This window comes from Eschrichtius robustus, chromosome 5, assembly GCF_028021215.1.
Source record: "Eschrichtius robustus isolate mEscRob2 chromosome 5, mEscRob2.pri, whole genome shotgun sequence".
In the NCBI taxonomy this organism is placed as follows: domain Eukaryota; kingdom Metazoa; phylum Chordata; class Mammalia; order Artiodactyla; family Eschrichtiidae; genus Eschrichtius; species Eschrichtius robustus.
In genome coordinates, this window is record NC_090828.1 from 60,373,899 (window position 1) to 60,393,042 (window position 19,144).

General features: G+C 43.3%; 1 protein-coding gene across 1 annotated transcript in view; it reads right to left on the reverse strand.

Annotated features, from left to right (window-relative positions):
• RAPGEF4 (Rap guanine nucleotide exchange factor 4) overlaps positions 1 to 19,144 on the reverse strand; it is a 234,095-nt gene that overhangs the window by 60,777 nt on the left and 154,174 nt on the right. Inside the window, exons 8-11 of the mRNA XM_068543910.1 lie at positions 4,935 to 5,019; positions 2,520 to 2,580; positions 668 to 744; positions 108 to 254 (exon numbers count right to left, since the gene is read on the reverse strand). Of these exons, the coding sequence (XP_068400011.1) occupies positions 108 to 254; positions 668 to 744; positions 2,520 to 2,580; positions 4,935 to 5,019 (370 nt within the window). The remainder of the gene's footprint in view (positions 1 to 107; positions 255 to 667; positions 745 to 2,519; positions 2,581 to 4,934; positions 5,020 to 19,144) is intronic.

Here is a 19,144-nt window from a genome sequence, read left to right on the forward strand (position 1 = left end):
GAGCATTCATTAATCACGGTGCTGCTCAATTAACACTACACAAATTCTTCTTATCTGGCAAAAGTGAAAATGGAACGCCCCTCAGCCACACTTCACCTTGGACTCACCCTCAGGATCCGGTTAAAATCCTCCTTGTCTACTCTTAAGAAATGGCAGTTATCTTCTCGCAAGACGATGGAGGCAGCTCTCGGGGCATCATTCACTAGCGCTAACTTGCCAAAGTCATCGCCTTCGTGCAGCGTGCAGACCACACCCTGGAGAGAGCAACACATCCAGATGAAGGTGATCCCTGAAAGGGAGCAAACACCCACCTGCCCCCGCCCCTAAAACACTGTATATATCAACGGGCTGTACCCAGGGATGCCAAGTGCGGGGCGGGGGGGGGAATCACATAATTACATTATAATGTTTCATTTCTCTTTCATTGAGTCATCTGGGCTAGGGCCTAACTTAAATGTATACATTATAATCCAGGAGCCCCAGAAAGTTCAGCATTACTCTGAGTATAATAACTTAGATAATTTATGATTAGAGATGCTATAATGTCTTTTCTGCATAGAGTAACGATGTTGTAGTAAGTTTAATTGTAGCATTACGTTGTTAATACTTAGAGCCACTAGTATACGGAGCATAATAAAGTTTCAGAAAGAAAAAAAGATATATATACCTTGCCATAAATGACTACATTCACTGATCCTTTTAGAATAATGTACCAGGAGGTGCCTTCTTCCCCCTGGTTAAACACTAGATACAAAAAGATGAAAAGACTTATGACAAGAGTAGAAGCACATCAGTATAAATTACAGCTTATCAAATCATCATTTTTAAGTCCCCAGAGTTATGCGTTTAATTTCAGAAGGGAAAAAAAATTACTGGCAAATACGAACTTATTCAGGTGGAATATTACTTCCTTTTCTTTAGAATGTGAAAGGAACAGAAATACTGCACTCCTTGCTGTGCCCTAAAGATACGTATTCACTAGATACAAATTCACCAGCTATCCATTCCTTAAAGCAATACATTTCCCCCACAATTCATCAAAACTTATTAAGCTATAGAACACAGTTTTAAAAAGTATTCTGAATGGTAAAGTGAAGTTTGAAAACATGCAAATCAGCACTACATAGTGCTGATGGATGCATATCTACATATTTTTTAAAAAATGGGTTGGAATGATAACCACATCATATAGGGTAGGAGTTATCTTGGGGAGGGGGAGAGAAGAATGAGATAAAGGAGGGAACAAGGAGCCTTCAAATGTAGAATTTCATTTTTTAGAAAATACAAAAAATGAAAATATGAAAAAATATGGCATAAGGTTACTATTTGATAAAAAATGTTTTTTAAAAAGGTGTCTGTAACAACCTCTGGTTTTTTGTTTGAAATATTTAAGTATTTCATGATAAAATGAAAACCATCAGTAAGAGTAAGTGAAAAGAGTAAGAAAAGTTGTAAGTCATCAGTGATCATAAAAATTAAAAAAATATTAAAAGTGAACCTTTAAAATGTAAAGAAAAGACATTCTTACTAAAGTAAATATCAATGTTAGAAATACCACTTTTGATGACTAAAAGTAAAATATTGGAAACATCATTTTTAATTCTTTTTGCTTTTACAGTTCATGGTCTCTGCTTATTTGACTAACACAGCTCAGTCTGAAGAAAGAGCAAGATTTTCCAAAGAATGTCTCTCGAAAAGTTAACAGGTGTCCATTATAAATGTTTTCTATGTTTCACTGGGTTTAGGAAGTGTCAGTTTAAATGGTGTGAAATTTATCTTTACTGTAGAACTCCTGAGAAACGTAGCATGCTGTTGTGTCTTACTATTCTCCAAGAGAGATTAGAGAAAGGCATTTCCTGATCTGAATATACCACTAACCATGTTTTTCAAGAAGGCTTTCGTAGGATGAGTAGGAAATGCCAGCTGAAATAATTTTGCTCACTTTTATTAATATGAAATTTCAATTTCTTGCTCCCAAATAGGATCATAGAACTAAACTACAATGTGCATGCTGGAGAGATACTACATATTAGTATTGCATAAATATTTGGGGCAAAGAAATTCTCTCAGGCTTGGAGCTGATAGTGAAAATGAGGGAAGAACAAGAAGGCAGGAGAGTGTGCCATTCTAATTAGCCTCTCAAGAGATAGATTAGTTCTTCTCAAGCCACAAACTGAAGTGAGGTCACTGTGAAAAGGTTTTGCCTGGGGTCCCCCCCTGAAGAGCACTGACTTCATCCCACCCTCTTTAAACACTGCCTTGAGCCAGCAGGGGAGGGAGCACGTGGAGACACAGGCTGGCAACGGCTCCCATCCTGGCACCCAAAACCCAGCGGGCTGCAGAGTAAGGGATACGTGCTGGGAATAATCACAGGTCCAGAAAAACAAATGGTGCCACATGACATCCTGGCAAGTCAGACCCAGGCCCAAGAAAAGGGGAGCATTTGCAGTCAGGCTCCCATGGCACATCCTCGGGAGGGGGCCAGCCAGGCACCATGCACGATTACAGTCTTCACTTACACACGGTTCCCCCTTTGGCGTGAGACTCGAAAATGAGAACACCTGCTAACTCCCGTTTCACCTAGAAGGAAAAGAGAAAGAATGCGGGGAAAGGCCCGATTTTGGGGGGGTGGGGAGGGACTCGCTCTCTTTCTGAACAGTGCTGACTTCCATGCGGCCACCTCCCACTCTGCTTTGCTGCTCCTCCCGTCTAGAACCACTTCCACTAGATGTGCCACTAGATTCTTTTTTTCTTTTTTTTTAGTTTTTTAAAAAATTGAAGTATAGTTGATTTACAATGTATAGCAAAGTGACTCAGTTATGCATATATACGTATATATTTTTTCAGATTCTTTTCCATTTTAGTTTATTACAAGATATTGAATATAGTTCCCTGTGCTATACATTAGGACCTTGTTGCTTATCTATTTTATACATAGTAGTGTGTATCTGTTAATATCAAATTTCTAATATATCCCTCCCTTGCTTCTCCTTTGGTAACCCTAAGTTTGTTTTCTATGTCTGTGAGTCTATTTCTGTCTTGTAAATAAGTTCCTTTGTATAATTTTTTTAGGTTCCACATATAGGAGATATCATATGATATTTGTCTTTGTCTGACTTACTTCACTGAGTATGATAATCTCTAGGTCCATCCATGTTGCTACAAATGGCATTATTTCATTCTTTTTTATGGCTGAGTAGTATTCCATTGTATATATGTACCACATCTTCTTTATCCATTTATCTGTTGATGGACATTTACGTTGCATCCATGTCTTGTGCCACCAGACTCTTAAAGCTTTTACAAAAGCTATTTTATAAGCTACAAGACAATCTCCCTAGAGACTGTCTAAACTTGGTTTCACATGTATGAACTAGGCAGCTTCTTTGCCTATCTTTCATCTTGGCGAGAGGGTGAGAGCAACCATAACATCATGACTCTTGCTCCTGGAGGCTCTTCTTTGCACCACACATCATGCATCACTGCAAACATGTTAGAAAACTCAATGTCTTGAAGTTGAATAATTAAGCTTAAATGTGTGAGTTATTTTTTTTAAATTCCAAACTATGGTCCCAAATTATGTTCTCTCTCCCTAAGAACCAAATAACCTGAGATCTTCCACAGTGCCTGGGTATCTGGGATTTGAGGGAGAAGACTCCTCGTCTCCACTACCCACAATCCTCCCAATTCCACCAAGGCTGGGGAAGTCAGAACATGCGCATGCTGGGGACCCGGACAACAGGTAGGGAAAAGGGGTCTTCCCTCACTTCCCTCTCCAGCATGAGCTCGTGGAGCCTCGACTGTTGCACCTACAGATGCAGGAGCTCCCCGGGTGACGCCCCCGGGCACTAGACCTATCCCACCGTGGAGAGAGTGAAGATGACAGCAGGGTGGTGGGAGCGAGGGGCGCCTGGGCTGGACCAGACCCCTGGACACTCCATGTAGGTGAGCAAGCTTCCGGATCCCCAGTAGTACAGGGAGTGGGAGGGATGTGAAGGCAGTCCTGTCTGGGTTGAAGGGGGAAGGATCTGGAACCCTTCTGCTTGGGGTTGTGGTGAATGCCTCACTGCTCTCAGTGGAGACCTGAACTCTACCCCCCCCCACCCCCAGAGCAGGGACTACAGGCACTGCCACAGCATAATATCGCCTAGTGAGCTGGGAATGAAGGACAGATTAAGCAGATAGACATTGCTGAGGAGCCCAGCATAAAACCTGTGATCTGTGGCTGCTGAAACAGCTTCTTTTATTATCATTATTACTATTGAATTATTAGCATATAGGAGACTTGTGTTGCCTGGAAATTGTGTTTCTCTGTCCCTCCTATGGCAGGAGACGTTTCTGTCCACTGTTCTTCTAAATACCCTAGTCACGTAAAAGTTCAGAGTCAGATACAGCTGTTGGGCCATTTTTCACTAGCAGGTAGGGCTCTCTTGTGCCCTAAAAGATCTGAACTAATGCTCTCTTACACCTTCTGCCTCCTTTCTCAGTTTGGCAGCAAACCTGGGTGGAGCTGGCCCCTTGGGCCAGGGCTGGTCGTCTTGATTTCTCCCCCCCGCAGCCCCGCTTCCGCACATGGCTCTATATGTCATGGAAGGGGCTGAATACCCCTCTTAAGGCCTGGCTCTCTTGTCTAGGTATGCGGGTTCCAAGACTCAGGAAGTTTGAAGCATATGTTCCAATTCTACTCACATCATGCCGCCCTGGCATTTAGGGCAGCTGCTAATAACGTCGTGATACTTGATCCTTTTTTGGTGATTGCACATGGGCGTAGCTTCCTTAGCATCTCGTGAGAGACAGGAGGGGCCGTTTGTGAGGGAGAATTCAGGCGTTCCTGCCCCTCGCCCACACTCTCCAATACTCTCCTTCAGGCCTAACAGTGCATTTAACTCAAACTGTGCGCCCCTCCCCGCTGCCTCAGCCAAGAGAAAACTTACCGTGGTAGAAAGATGGGATAAGGCTTTAATGTGAAGGAGTTCTTCATAGATAATTTCTAGGTCATCCACGGTCCTCTGGCCAGGTCTACAAAGAAAAAAAAGTAACAAGGAAATAATGAGATAAAAGTCATTGCTAAGGGCTTGAAATACAGAGGTGACTTCGGGGGGGTCGGTAACATGTTCAGGGAATTCTTAGGAGAAATCCCGACAAAAAAAAAACATTGGCAGAGGGAGAGATTATGCTATGATCATTCCTAAAGGGATTTTTGACATGAACGTGTTCCTTGATGGAAGGACATGGAAGAAATCAGAAGGGCACATAATCCCCTTCCTTTCCATCTCAGAGGGAAGAACATCTCTGTTCACACTGTAGTTGGCTAACTGACCTCTTACTTCGTAGATGATTGTTCTACAAAATTGCTTTTCATCACTACCTTGATCAATAACAACAAACTTATCTTTTAGCATCACTAGGAACTGTTGGTTCAATCAACTTGACGATCAATCCAAATTTCTTGGGATCCTGATATCTTAGACTAAAAGAATAATAATGCTGTTGTCTCTATTGTTTTGGGTTATGTAATATGCTTCCACCACAGGACTCAGATAAAGGATGCATATAGACAACATTTTCTCACCTATCCCTGAGGAAGTGAGGGCATGAGATGGGCAGAAGGCAAATAGTCGTGTGTGGGATTAGTAAACGAGGGAAAGAAGGGAAGAATACACCCACATTTCCCAAACTCTGTTCTATGGAGGACTACTGTTCCATGAGATGTTAATCAGTATCCTATGTACAGTTTTTTCCCTATAATTTATTATAAAACTAGTATCTAAGAGTCTGCCTTTAAGGATGGGGCTTGTGGGTATTATGGACACTTTGGCATGGGAGGACTGAGTGGATTGCTGATCATCTTTCATGTCTATAATAATTCTGGAATCACTAATAGAGTTTAATTATACATCAATAGTAAAAGGCATGACTGGTCAGTAATTTGGATTTTCTGTTGCTCTCTCCAGTATAAGAAACCCTGACTAATATGTTTTTGAAACTAAAAAACAAACAAATGTGTTATTAATTCTGAGAGCGCTAGGAAGTCAATCTCCACATTGATGGACAGGTGACGTTCACGCTCAGCTAACTGCTATAGTCATGAGTGTTACCTATTACATAATCATCATCTGTCTTATGCATTTTGTCCTAAAATTTCAATAACTTGTGGTATTATTTAATGTTACTGTATATAAAACATTTAAACCTCAATGAGCCGCCGATGGTGTTCCATCATTACACTGTATTTTAAAGAGTGTTCCTTGATCAAATAAATTCAGGGAGTGTTGGTGTGCTGAGCAGAGCACAGGGTTTAGGGTCTGAAGATCAGGTTTTAACCTTGGTGCAACCGTTCACCAGCTGTGTGACATCAGAGGCTCAGTTTCCTCTGTAAACTGGGCACAATATCTTTCTGAGAGTGATGTGAGAGCTAAAGGAAGTAGCGAATGGGAAGGTATCTGCATATTTATTTGAGTGAGCGAAAAAAAAATCCAGCAAAGTGATATTCAAAACTTAAACCCTTGCACGAGAAAAACAAACTTACAAATTAAGTATGACACTCGGTTCAGCAAATTACATCTAGAACTTAGTCAATTATTAGATAAGTACTTGGAGCTATCGAAACTGAACTGTAAATATTCTAAAATAGTTGAGTTAGATAATTTTGCAACTATATTCCAGATCAAATGGGAGCTCACTGGAGGAAGAAAACTCTTTGCATCCCTTGGGCATTACCTTCTCAAGGACAGCTTTAACACAAACAAAAGAATATGATATCCTTCTCTTATAGAAACAACAGAGGGTATATTTCCTAATGCCTGCCTGTACTAAATCCATGACCCAGGGAGATGCCAGCCAGGTTCACCTCCTGCCGAGGATCACCACTTAAGGATACTCTGTGCCCCAATCTAGTGGAATGCAGAAAGTAGGGGACCCGCCGGAGGAAAAGCTATGGCCCCAGGGACTCTGAAGGAGCCAGGCCTTCTTAGCAAGGGGCCTAATCTACTACTTGACTTAGACATGGGGATTTTGAAACTAGGACCCTTGGAGATTTAAAAGTCAATTGAGTCACCTCAGTCCATCTACTACTACAGAGGCAGCTAATGTGAAGTCTCAAGGTGGGCGTAATAGGATTACGGCTCTTCAGCACAAGAAGCTGCCCTGCTGTTCCTGGTACTTGACATCAGCCGCAAATAGCATGGACCCTCCTAGAAGCTTGGCTAAAGGAGAAAAGGGTCGCCAAGTCTCATTCTCACCTCCATGGAGCGGGTTGTTATGGAGGGAGAAGAAAAACTCAGCTGGGAAAAGGAAGGGTTAGGATTTAGCTCTAAAATCTTGACAGATTCAGAGTTGGAATTTGGGGAGCAGATATCTATGAGTCTAGGAAGAGTTTTCACATAATATCAACATGAAATCCACACTGATCACGTTTTACAGATTAAAAAAATAAATGCTGCCTTTAGGATCTATAAATCCCATTATATTAAAGATCACTGAATCTCATCCAAGAGTTAAAACAGATGATGATGAAATCTGTCAGACCCTCAATGCAGCATACTGAAAATTTGACAGAGTGGGTCAAGGCTGCCCTTTGAGCCGCTTAGTTAGTCTTAGGACCTGCACCAAAGTGTGGGAGAAGAGAGGTAAAGATGGCAACATTCAAGCTATTTTCGAAACCCACTCAACTTCCCACTGCCCCACATTACTGAGCACTGCCTGAAGCTCTCCTCCCCCAGGCCACTGCCCTCCTCGATCTCTTCCTGGTCTTCCAGACATTTCTTCTCAGTGTCCTTTATGAGCTGTTGTTTTTTTTGTTCACCTCTTGAATTGTGCTGTGCCCTCAGGCTCTGCCTTCAGCTCTGTTCTCACTTCGTTCTACCTTCTCTCCTTGGGAAAAGTCCCCAACTTTCATCTATACGATGCCGAGACCTAAATCTTTATCTCCAAACAGATTTCTCTCTTGAGCTCCAACAGCTTCCTGGCCATCAATTCCCAGACAACAAGCTCAATCTGTCCAGAAGTGCTCCCTCATCATCACACAAGGCTCTTTTAAAGCAAGTCTCAACTGACTTTCCTGGACTCATCTCTCTTTCCTCTCTTCACACCTTCCCTCATGGCTATCTATGTTCTTCGCTCCAGGGATAACCAGACAACTCCCTGGTCCTCAGACACGCGATGCTCTTTCATGCCTCCAAGACTCTTCACGTGCTCCTCTCTTTGCCTGGGATTTTTTTTTTTCCTGCTTCAAGCCCAGCTCAGATGTCCTCTCGCCTAGGTAAACCTGGTTCTCCAAAATGTATTCTTCCATGGCACATGATCCAACTGCTGTGGCAATTACAACATACTGTGAAGGATGTTATTTGCTTCAAAATCTGTAATTTCATACTGCTCTTCTCAAGAGAAGCAGCATCTGGTAGTGCAAAGGGTACTAAGCTAAAAACAGAAACAGGATTTGAGATCTAAAACAGGAGCTTCCTAGGTGCCCAATTGGTCTAATGCCTTCTTCCTACATCTGTAAAAATAGCGATAATAAACAGGATTGTTGTAAAGATTGAACGAGTTAATATACACAAAGCATTCATACACTGGAAATATGGCACACATGCAGGATGGCATTATTAAGGGGGAGGATGTTCAGTACATCTCATCAGATGAATGCATGCACAAGTTTTCACGATGCATGCACAAGTTCTCACAATGCATGCACAAGTTCTCACGATGCATGCACAAGTTCTCACGATTCATGCTGAAGTCAAGGTCTGCCCAAGGGAGATGGCAGCAGTACTAAGGACCAGTCCTTGTTCTGCGGTCTAAAGGAAATAGGGGCTTATGCTCTGTTATCCTTCCCACTGAAGGTCCATTAGGACAAGGTGCCCATGACACAACTCACTTTAGGTACAGCACACCTAAGTGTCATGGTAAGTAGTTACTTATTAATGGAGGGAGGAGACAGGATGAAAATGTTGGACCTCACCTGTTACTCCAAATCTCATTCAAAGATAGAAAAGACAGATTTTTCTGTAGGATTATAAATTTATTCACCCAGTTTTAAGAAGTTACCATTTTAGACCAGCTGAAGTTATTCAGTCTAACTAAGTCAAGATCAGTGGGGGCCTGGACAGAGATGACCATGAAAGACCAAGCAGCACCTGGTGGGTAGGACCCTTTTTATGGTCAGAATTTTGTCTGCCATGCTAAAGGTCTGATAGGAAAGATATTTAAAAATCCAAAACAGCACTGAAAATAAGTAATGTCACCACGACAAACCATAACATAGCACTATCAGTGGACCTGAGAGCTTCAGGAATTCTTGGGTGATGGGAAGCAGATAGGGATAGAACGGCTGAGATGTGTCTGGAGGCAGACACAGCTCTGGACTCACAGAAGAGACCATCACAGGAGGGAGACAGCAGTGCTGATAAGACAAGGGTGGGAGAGGGTCCCAGGGCTCATCAAAATACTGCTCCACTCAGGACAGGGGGCCGCTGGGCCCCTCTCCCACTCTACGCACTGAGCAGCAGCCTGCCCCAGGGTTTACTGCCAGGCTACAGCTCGAGACCTGCTCCCTAAGACAAATGTCCAGAAGGAGCCTGAGAAGGAAGCAGAGGCCTGGGCCCTCCTGCCAGACACAGAGGACGGAAAGGAGTGGCAGCTCTCCCAGGAGGGACTTCCCGGGAAGGGCTCTGTTCTGGGAGCGCCTCCTTCGTTTGGCAACTAGTGGGAAGACGGTAGTGGCCTCACCCTGCCTGCTCCCCTCGTGCCTCTGATAAAGCAAGGCCTGGCCGGAAGCACGGCCCCCACTGCCTTCACAGGGGTGCGAGTGTGGATGGCCAACCTTCAGAGACCCACGTGGAACTTATTCTACCCCTGGACCTCCATTCCTCAATAACCAAAACGAAGAAATACAGACTTCCACGGCGCTTGCTGGATGCCCTGGAGAAACCCATGACAGCCATTTGAAACAGAAAGGAACAAAGCCTAGAAACAGTTTAGTCTCCGAGTCCTAAATAACACCCCGAATAAAAGGGAAAAAAGGAAAACAAAAAACAAAAAAAAACAACGAGCCTGTGCTCTACAGTGGTCAGTGTCATCACAGGGCAGGCCACTGTCCCTGGGCGATCCACCCAGGTAGCAACCAACTTTTTGGTCCTGTTTACAGCACATGTTTTAACAAGGTGACAGAAGTCAGGACTGCAAGGTGTGAAGAGACTTGCTTTAGAAAATGAGCATATTCACAGTTAACAAAGCAGCAAAAGCGTTCGGGAGAGGTGTGCCACGAGGTGTTTCCATGGACATGCTGTTAGGGTTGAAAGTTGAGGGAGGTCCCAGAGAGGAGGCCGGATGGAGTGAAAGTCGGTGTGGCCAGCCTGCGTCCACAGAATCAAATGGGAGCCCCTCCCCCACCCCAGTGGACTTTGTGGCCGCAGTGACAGAACAAGCCCAGCCAAGCCACAGCCACCCGCTCAGAGCCGCTGTGCCATCTAGTTTCTCAGAAGAGACACACCTCTCCGCTCTGGAAACAGATGAAAGCTCTCTCCTCTCGATGTACCCCACCCCCTGGAAGAGCGCCTGACACCACATCTAACATGGAGCCTTCCCTACCGCGATCACTGAACAAAAGCGAGCTCGTCGTGGCAAACAGTGGCATTAAGTACCTCTCATGCTTTGGTCTTTGTGGGGCGGACAGAGAAAAACCTGGAGAAGAGATCCTGCAGGTCAGCCCCCAGCCTGTTCCAACAGTAATGAAAGGGTCCCAAGGACTGAAGGCAATTTGGCTTTCAAGAGTCAAGGGAACACTGTGCCCCGAGCAGGAGGAGGGAACTCCCAACGCACCTTCACAGAGGACGTGCGAGGCTGGGGAAGTGAATTGACTCTCCGGCTGCTCTGAGTGGCAGCCGGTGAATGTACCTGGTCTTTACTCGTCCTTCTCCAGATGTCACAGGGAGAGGTATTAGGCATCCCTGCTTCTTTACAAATCTGCGTGGTGCCACATTGATGTGGATTTGTTGGCTCCTGCTGTGGAAAGGCCTAGTTTCTGCAGGGGATGCATTCCGGCAGCAATGCCTTAGTTACAGACAAGATAATAAATGGGGATGGAGGGAGAGGCATTTTATACATTAAAGGATGGGAGGACTCAGGTGATATTGGAAGCTGCTGGTAAATACAGTTTTATCAAGGAATTTATCAAGGTCAGAGACAGAACAACTCAGTTATTGGAACGTGGATAAAATGAGGGATTCGTCCAGGCACCAAGCAGGCACACTGGCATGGCCAGTGGTAACCTAGGCAGGTGAAAGACCCAGTTCTTCGAGAACTGTCGCCCAGTAGACGTATTCCCTGGTGCATGGTGAAAATACCCAGAAAAGTCAACGTTATAAATATCTAAGTAAGACCTGATCAAGCGTCAAAATAAAGGAAACGCTTTATTATTTTTTTCTTGGGGGTGGAATGCTTTATTTTGGTGGCAACACTTCACCTCAACCCACCTGATTCTCCTGCTTTCAAGTCATTTCTCAAGCGTGGATCATTTCCCAACACTCTTCAGATCTTGAGATCTCACCTCATCCACCCTCCCTTAAAGGAAAGTTTGGTGTGGTTTTCCACCCCCTTGTCTAAAAAACCAGCACAACATGTTTGTTTCTTTCTCTTTTCACCTCCCAGGACCCTTGCTTCCTAAGAGTTAGCAGTTAAGTGCTTGAGTCATTCCAGGAGCCCGGTGACTTGCCATTTAAGGTGTCCCGCCCAGCTCTGTCTGCTCACTTCCCTGCCACACCACCACCCCTCACCTTACCTTTAACCCAGAAAAGGGCATCTTAAGCTTATCAGATACAATTAGGCATTTTCTAGTTCTGATAGCAAAGCCTGTGCACACGGGGATTCTTCCCTTCTTCGTGAAGTTAGAAATGAATACAGTTTACAACTGCAGTTAAGGGTAAAAGCTTCATGAATATTTGGGAGAAATGAAGTGATCCCCATCAGGACATGGAGTAAGGGTTCTGTGATTCAGGGCCTCTGAGGGCTAAGTGTTTTGGGGACAGTGTGATTTGAGGTTTTTCATGTTTACAAACCAAATATGCCAGAAATTCTCCCAGCAAAAGTGTTTACTATAAGGGCACGAGAGAAGTGTACCATTAAAGCCTTTTAAAAGGTACAACTATAAATATTTTCCTTTAAAACACCTAAGCAGTAAGTTGAGAAAAACAAACAAATTTGGATAGAAGCAGATAGTATAGCAACCTGCCTTTGTGTATAAGACATATATGTCAGATAGAAAATGCAAATGTTTTTTGAGCAGATGCTATGTGGATGTATTATTTTTCCTTATAAAAATTAATTCTTTATGAATCAGGGACAGATAGATTATCCATATTTCTTTGGACTCCACTGCTTATTCAGTAAATCCACCAGAGAGGAAGAAGTTTAGGCAATCTATTAGAGAGGAAAGATTATTATCCATGAAAAAAATGAATGAAATTGGATTTGGAGTAAGCCGACTTGGGCTCAGTTCCTGGTTCAGCCACATATACTACTGTGTGATGTTAAAGAAGACACTCGCCATCTACTAAGCTCAATTTCTCCATCTGTAAACTGTGGATAATAACATTAGTCCTACTCAGTTCATAGAGTTATTCTGAGGTTCAAAGAGGTGATATATGTGAGGTCACTATATAAAATGTATAGTGTGACTCATTTTTAGTTATTAAGTTTTGTTTGTGATCCTGGCTAGTGTGTTGATATACTTTTTTTCTACAGTACATTTGTACTTCATCCAGGTCTATACAGTAATAACTTAATGAGATGAGACTACTCTGCAATAATTATTTTAAAATCAGATTTCCATGACATCTTTCCTCAGTAGTGCTCCAAGAACAAAGCCAAGAGACCATTTTGAAGCCTTTTTGGCCTGGGATAGGTGGTAGACCACAGAACAGAACACAGGATCCAGAGTCAGAAAGACCTGGACCAAATCCTGAGTCCACCACTTTCAGGATGAACACAGGCAAGTGACTTAACCTAAGCCTCACTTTCCTAATCCATAAAATAGGGATAATATTAATAACTACCTCATGGTTCTGTTGAAAGAATTGAATTAGACAACTGTTGAACACAGTGCCTAGCACACGTGTGCTCAATAAATGTTGGCTGCGATTAAATACTACTGCATTTGTTTTTCCATTCACAATCCCTTTGTGAAACTGGGAGAGAGTAAGCAGGTATTAAATTTATAGCTTAAGAGTTCTGTAATCTGGAGATGTTGGGGGACTTACTGGTAACTTGGTAAGACTAGAATCCGGGGCTCTTGTGCTTAGTATTACTTTCACTTTATTTAGCAGACTCTTAGGTCAAATGCATGTATCTCAAATGCTGTCATTAAATTCTTAAAATATAATTAATTGTACTCTCATAAAACTCAATATCTGGCATTCTATCTTTAGTCTCAGCCCCTCCAATCCATTCTCTACAGATAGCAGAGAAACCTACCTACTGCGAAGCTGGCCATGCCACATCTCCCTTTAAACCAGTCAACGGTGCCCCAAATGGCTATAAAATAATATCCAAGGAACACAGAAGCAGACCTTCTTCAATCTGACCTCAGCCTAACTCTCCAGCCAAATTTACCAGCACTCTGGGTCTGGGCACTCCTTCAGTTCCCTGCTGGAACTTTCTTTACATCTTTCTAGCCGCAACCCCACTCCTGCACCCCTGCCAGGCTAGGAATTCTTTCTTTGTTCTGGGAAGAAGAGCACTAGAATATTATTTTCTGCTGCTCTTAAGAAGAAAGGGCTTGAGAATCAACCTAAACGTCCAACCGTGACAAACTGAATGCACTGAGGAACATTCAGAGGATAGACTACTATGCACCTATTAAAAATCCCACCTTTAAAAAATATTTAAGGTTAAAAGAGAATGCCATGACATATTATTAAGTGTAAAAAGTTAGGGATTGAAAAATAACCAGAGGGATAGGCACCAAAACGTTAATAATAATTATCTCTGGAAGATGTGATTGGCAGGTGATATTTATTCTTCTTTGACTCTTTTCAGTAGTTTCCAAATTTTCTATACGAGGAACAGATTGACTTCAACAGTAAAAAGTCATAAAAATCTTGAGGCAATCCAATAATGATCCCTAAACTGTAAATGGCAGCTACACCCATCTTTCTCTCTCCCAAATCTGAACCCTAATGGCAGCAATCCAATGGTTGGGTTCCTGGGCATGTAAACATGAGGAATAAGTGGTAAATTGCTTTCACAGGGGAGAGGCAAATCTAATAAACTCAAGAAACGAACGGCCCACTTACTGCAATCATTTCTTCTGGTAAATTCCACAAGCTTACACTTAGAGCACAGCAATCTTTCCAGGAAAAACAAAGGCAAAGTTTGTCATGCAGTGACGAAAAAGAATCACAATAAAATCTTTTTTTTTTTTTTAATTTCATGAAGATTAGCTCTTTCAGTCATGCTTCTCTTTTCATCTGATTTGCATCTGAGGATGGACTTCATAACTCTGAACATTCTCTTGGCATATCCCAACAGAAATCGAACCCCTCGGCACCACTCATTTTAGGCTTGCTAATCTGGGTTCCCCTGAGGAAACACATTTCCCTATAACTATCAGGATTTCAAATTTCACACCCTCCAAAACAGCTTGGACAGGTAAACACCCTATTAAAAACAGGCTCTGCTAACGAAAACACACAGCCTCTTAAGTGCCCTCTAGAGCAAGTGTGTGGAACAGAGGGTGGAGGCAGTCTTTTTTTTTAAAAATTAATTAATTAATTAATTTATTTTTGGCTGTGTTGGGTCTTCATTTCTGTGCGAGGGCTTTCTCCAGTTGCGGCGAGCGGGGGCCACTCTTCATCGCGGTGCGCGGGCCTCTCACTGCCGCGGCCTCTCCCGTTGCGGAGCACAGGCTCCAGACGCGCAGGCTCAGTAGTTGTGGCTCACGGGCCTAGTTGCTCCGCGGCATGTGGGATCTTCCCAGACCAGGGCTTGAACCCGTGTACCCTGCATTGGCAGGCCGATTCTCAACCACTGCGCCACCAGGGAAGCCCAGGAGGCAGTCTTAATGTAGCCAACTGACTGATAAACAACCCTCCTTCCCCCTTCTGGTATTTTCTCATATCACTTGATTATCTTCAATTGCTTCCTTTCAATCTTATGCCCCATAGCATATGTTAGAAGATATTACTCGATCACATGAAATAAATGTACTCGAGCTTATGAGTTTCTGACCCATTTGGAAGACTCCAGAACCTACCAACAATTCTCTTATGTGTTTATATATATATTTTTTTAATTTCATTTTTTTCCCCCTCTGCTCAGGCCCAACTGTCTTAAGCTTCTAGACTTTTAGGGAATTTCAAAATTGCAGACAGACCTAGAATTAGATTTGGGAAATGGCATCTTCTTCAGTTCCCTCCCGCCTTTAGGCTGGTTTCTGATAGATCATCCTAAACAGTGGTGCACTAGGTCTCACTTTACTTGGAAGAAGAAGTTGGGACGCTTGTATGGCAAGGGCCTTCTTTGTCTCCTTGAAGTCTCTTTTTATCCAGCTGGCCTCAAGTTCATAACAACCTGCTCACCTGCTCATTCCACATCTCTTTGCCCATGGCCCCTCTCCAAAGTACCTGCTCAAAGGTAGCCAGAATGCATGTTTCTGCTGGTAAGGGTCTCCACTGTATCTCTTTGCTGTAGGGTAACCTCTTGTTTTTAGACTTTTAAACAAAGCCAAATCAAAACAATAAGCTCCAAGAGCTCGTTTTAGGTTTGATGGCCCTGTCTGGAAGCTGCAACAACAGCACCATCAAACTGTCACTGTTCTATAGCACTTGCCCCCAAATGCCATCCAGGTCTGCACCTGTGAAACCGGGATGGGCATTGTGAGTCACTCTGCCTGCCACCACATAAAAAGCTAATTTTGCATTCAGAATGTATGTTTTTTTTCAATACCAATAGCAACAAGAGTGTGCCAAAAAATTTCCCCTGAAGCTCTATTCTGTTTTTTAAACTACAGAACATTCTTTCATAGTTTGACAGTTAAAATGCCGCAGTTAATGTAATAAACAGAGAATTTTTCTAAGTAGCCTGTCAAAACAAGTGACACGTTTTTTTTTTGCTAGTGAGTCTCAGATTCAGAACAATAGGAAGTACCTTTCAAAGCAACATCTTCATTATACAATCAAATTCTCAAAGTAATCTTCTCATCAAAGAATATTGTGTTATTTCTTTCTCAGTAATTATCAGAGTTCTGCAACCTCTCTGGCAGTGGTGACTATTATAAAATGCAGCTGTGCTGAGTTACTATATTGGGGGGTCTTGCCCCAGTCAATATGGAACCAATGCATCTCATGCCTCCACACTTCTTAATGACTTGGCAGTCTAGGCAGTAAAAAGTCAACGTTTACAGAACCTGTGAACATGCCCTCAAGTTCCCAGGAGCAAAGTGCTCGGCTGCTCTCTTCAAGGACAGCAGTGATACCGTCAATTCTTGATCAACTCAGCTTATTTTCTTTCCACTTAAATAAAGCAGAAGCTCCAAAGGTTATTATCAGATCAAAAAAATGGGGTGTGTGTGTGTGTGTGTGTGTGTGTGTGTGTGTGTGTGTATAGTTTGAAAGTCTGTCTCATTAAATTAGATTCCTTCTTTTTCACTTTTCCATTTCTTAGGGGCTGTCATTCCAATAGAAAGGAAATTTAAGAGTACCAAGTCAAAAGAACTACCAGCCCAATTCCAACATTTGCGGTTTCATAAAACCTGAAAAGATGGGAAAATCCCAAGGGCGCCCAAAATGATGTACCTTGGGATACTGGTGAAACCTGTACTTTAGCAGCCAGTGATAGCCTAAAAAAGTCCAAACTTTGGAATGTAATTTTCTCTGAAGAATCTTTGGGCTGCCAAGGACCATGTGATTCAATGCTGTATGGAAGAAAAAAGAAGCACAAGTACAGGCTCCTATTTCTAAGGGTAACTCATGAACCCAGCTCTCAGGCTCTTGTGAGGGTGAATCAAACAATTAGCACAAATATCCCTTGCATGGTGCTTTGCACACAACCAGCACTCAATATATGTTTGTTGCATCTGAATCTAATTTGGGAGTGCCTATCCCATTGGATTATAAACTCTCCAAAGGCAGGAACCATTTTGCTACTTTTTAAAAACATCTTTGGTAGATGCTCAAAAATATTTGTGAATTGAATGGCATTTGTCTCCCTTGAAGCAAGGGAGAGCTGAGGGAACATCAGAGCTGGGGCTATATGTTCATTTATTCATTCATTCACTAAGCAAAAGCTTACTGATGGTCAACTTGGTGTAAGGCACAGAGCTAGGGATACGGCCTTTTCTAACTTCCACAAGAAGTTCAATTTCCCTCTCCATATTACATTCTATCAACATACACTACATTTTCCTTTGTAGCATGTAATGCAGTGGTGATTAAATGATTACTTGCATAACTAGTTGCTTATGGTCTGTCTTCTGTCCTAGACAGAAAGCTCCAGGAAGGAGGTGCAACCCTCTAGTTCAATGCTGCAGCCTTTGCAACTAACACAGTATCTAGGACAAAACAGATGTTCAATAAATATTGGTTAAATGACTAAATGAATGAATGAATGAAGTAGAATGAGCTATGTCTTTGCCTTTAAGAAACTCACAGTTTCCAATAATGTTTCTCAACAGGGGCCTTCTTTTCAGGGCAGCTTATTTTGGAGGGTTCTAGGTACTGGTGTGTGTTCAGCAACCCTAGGTCCTACAACTACCCAGCAAAGGCCAGCAGTGTGGCAACCAAAACCCCCTCCCACATTTCCTGACGCCCCCAGGGGCTGTCCCCATCTGATTCAGAACCACTGTGTGATGTGGGCTTGAATGAAGATGGCAGCAAGAAGAGCAAGAAGGGATGGAGCCAGCAAATGATGAGGAGGTAAGCGAAGGACAATAAGACACGGGGCTGTGGGGAAGAGAGAGGGGAAGCAGTCTGCCAGGAAGGAGATCACGGCTTAGAGTGGGGGCCTTCATCTGAGTTCCCCAAGCCCTGGGGATTCTCCCGTGGCTCCCCAACCCCTGTGGTCCTTCAGGGCAGAGAAAACATAAATTACTGGGCAGTTTTCTTGACTACGACGCATGATGAGGTCAGTGAAGCTCTGGCTTTTCTGTTTGATATTTTGGATTTTCCAGCAACATTTTTGTTTGAAGAAAGGGTTTTGGGGCTAAAGGAGCTAAAAACCATGGCTCTGGAGTTAAGGATGACGATGCTATCTGGGTGGAGGGAAGGCCTCTGAAACACATGGTGCAGGACATTAAGACCCAAGAGGAAGTTGTGACAAAGGGGTCATGGTGTGACAAAAAATGAGCTACGCTGAAGAGCCTTTTGCAGCACGGAGTAAGGGCAAGGGAAAGGGGAGAATCCTGGGGAAAGGGAAGGAAGGTGCAGTGAGAGGCTGCTGTGAGTTGGTGTGCGGGGCCCACACCGGGAAGCTGGTCTGAGGGACACCTCGCTCTTGGAAAGCGCCCAGGGGACACGCGAGACGGGTAAAGTCTTGTCGAGCCCCGCTGATGAATGGAGGTCGGCCAAGCCAGTGACTCAGAGTCGACACCCACAGCTGGCGCGCACCGGTTGCCGGGTGGAGAGGGAATTCACTTCCAGCAGAAAAACATAAGCCCTGTGTGCAGTGGTTTCAGATCCAGGGGCCAAGTCACCCCTCATTGAAAAGGTTTCCCTGAGGTTGGGACTGAGGCATACCCTTCTTCATATGCCCTGTGGCAATTAGCTGAGTGCCCTGAACAGATGGGGGGCTCAATACAGTCTTTCTGGATTGATCTGATAAAACTCTTCGGAGTCCTCAACTTTAGCTGATGGTCAGGTGGGTTTCCACTGACCTGGAAGGGAGGGAGCACCTCACTGGCTGACTGGAGGCCTTGAAGAGTTTAATGGAGCAGTGGTGTTCTCTTAAGAATGTGTCCTTAAGATAAAAACTCTAATTTGAAAAGATATATCCACCCCTATGTTCACTGCAGCACTATTCACAATAGCCAAGACATGGAAACAACCTAAATGTCCATCAACAGATAAATGGATAAAGAAGATGTGGTACATATATATATATTATATATATATATACACACACACACAATGGAATATCACTCAGGTATAAAAAAGAA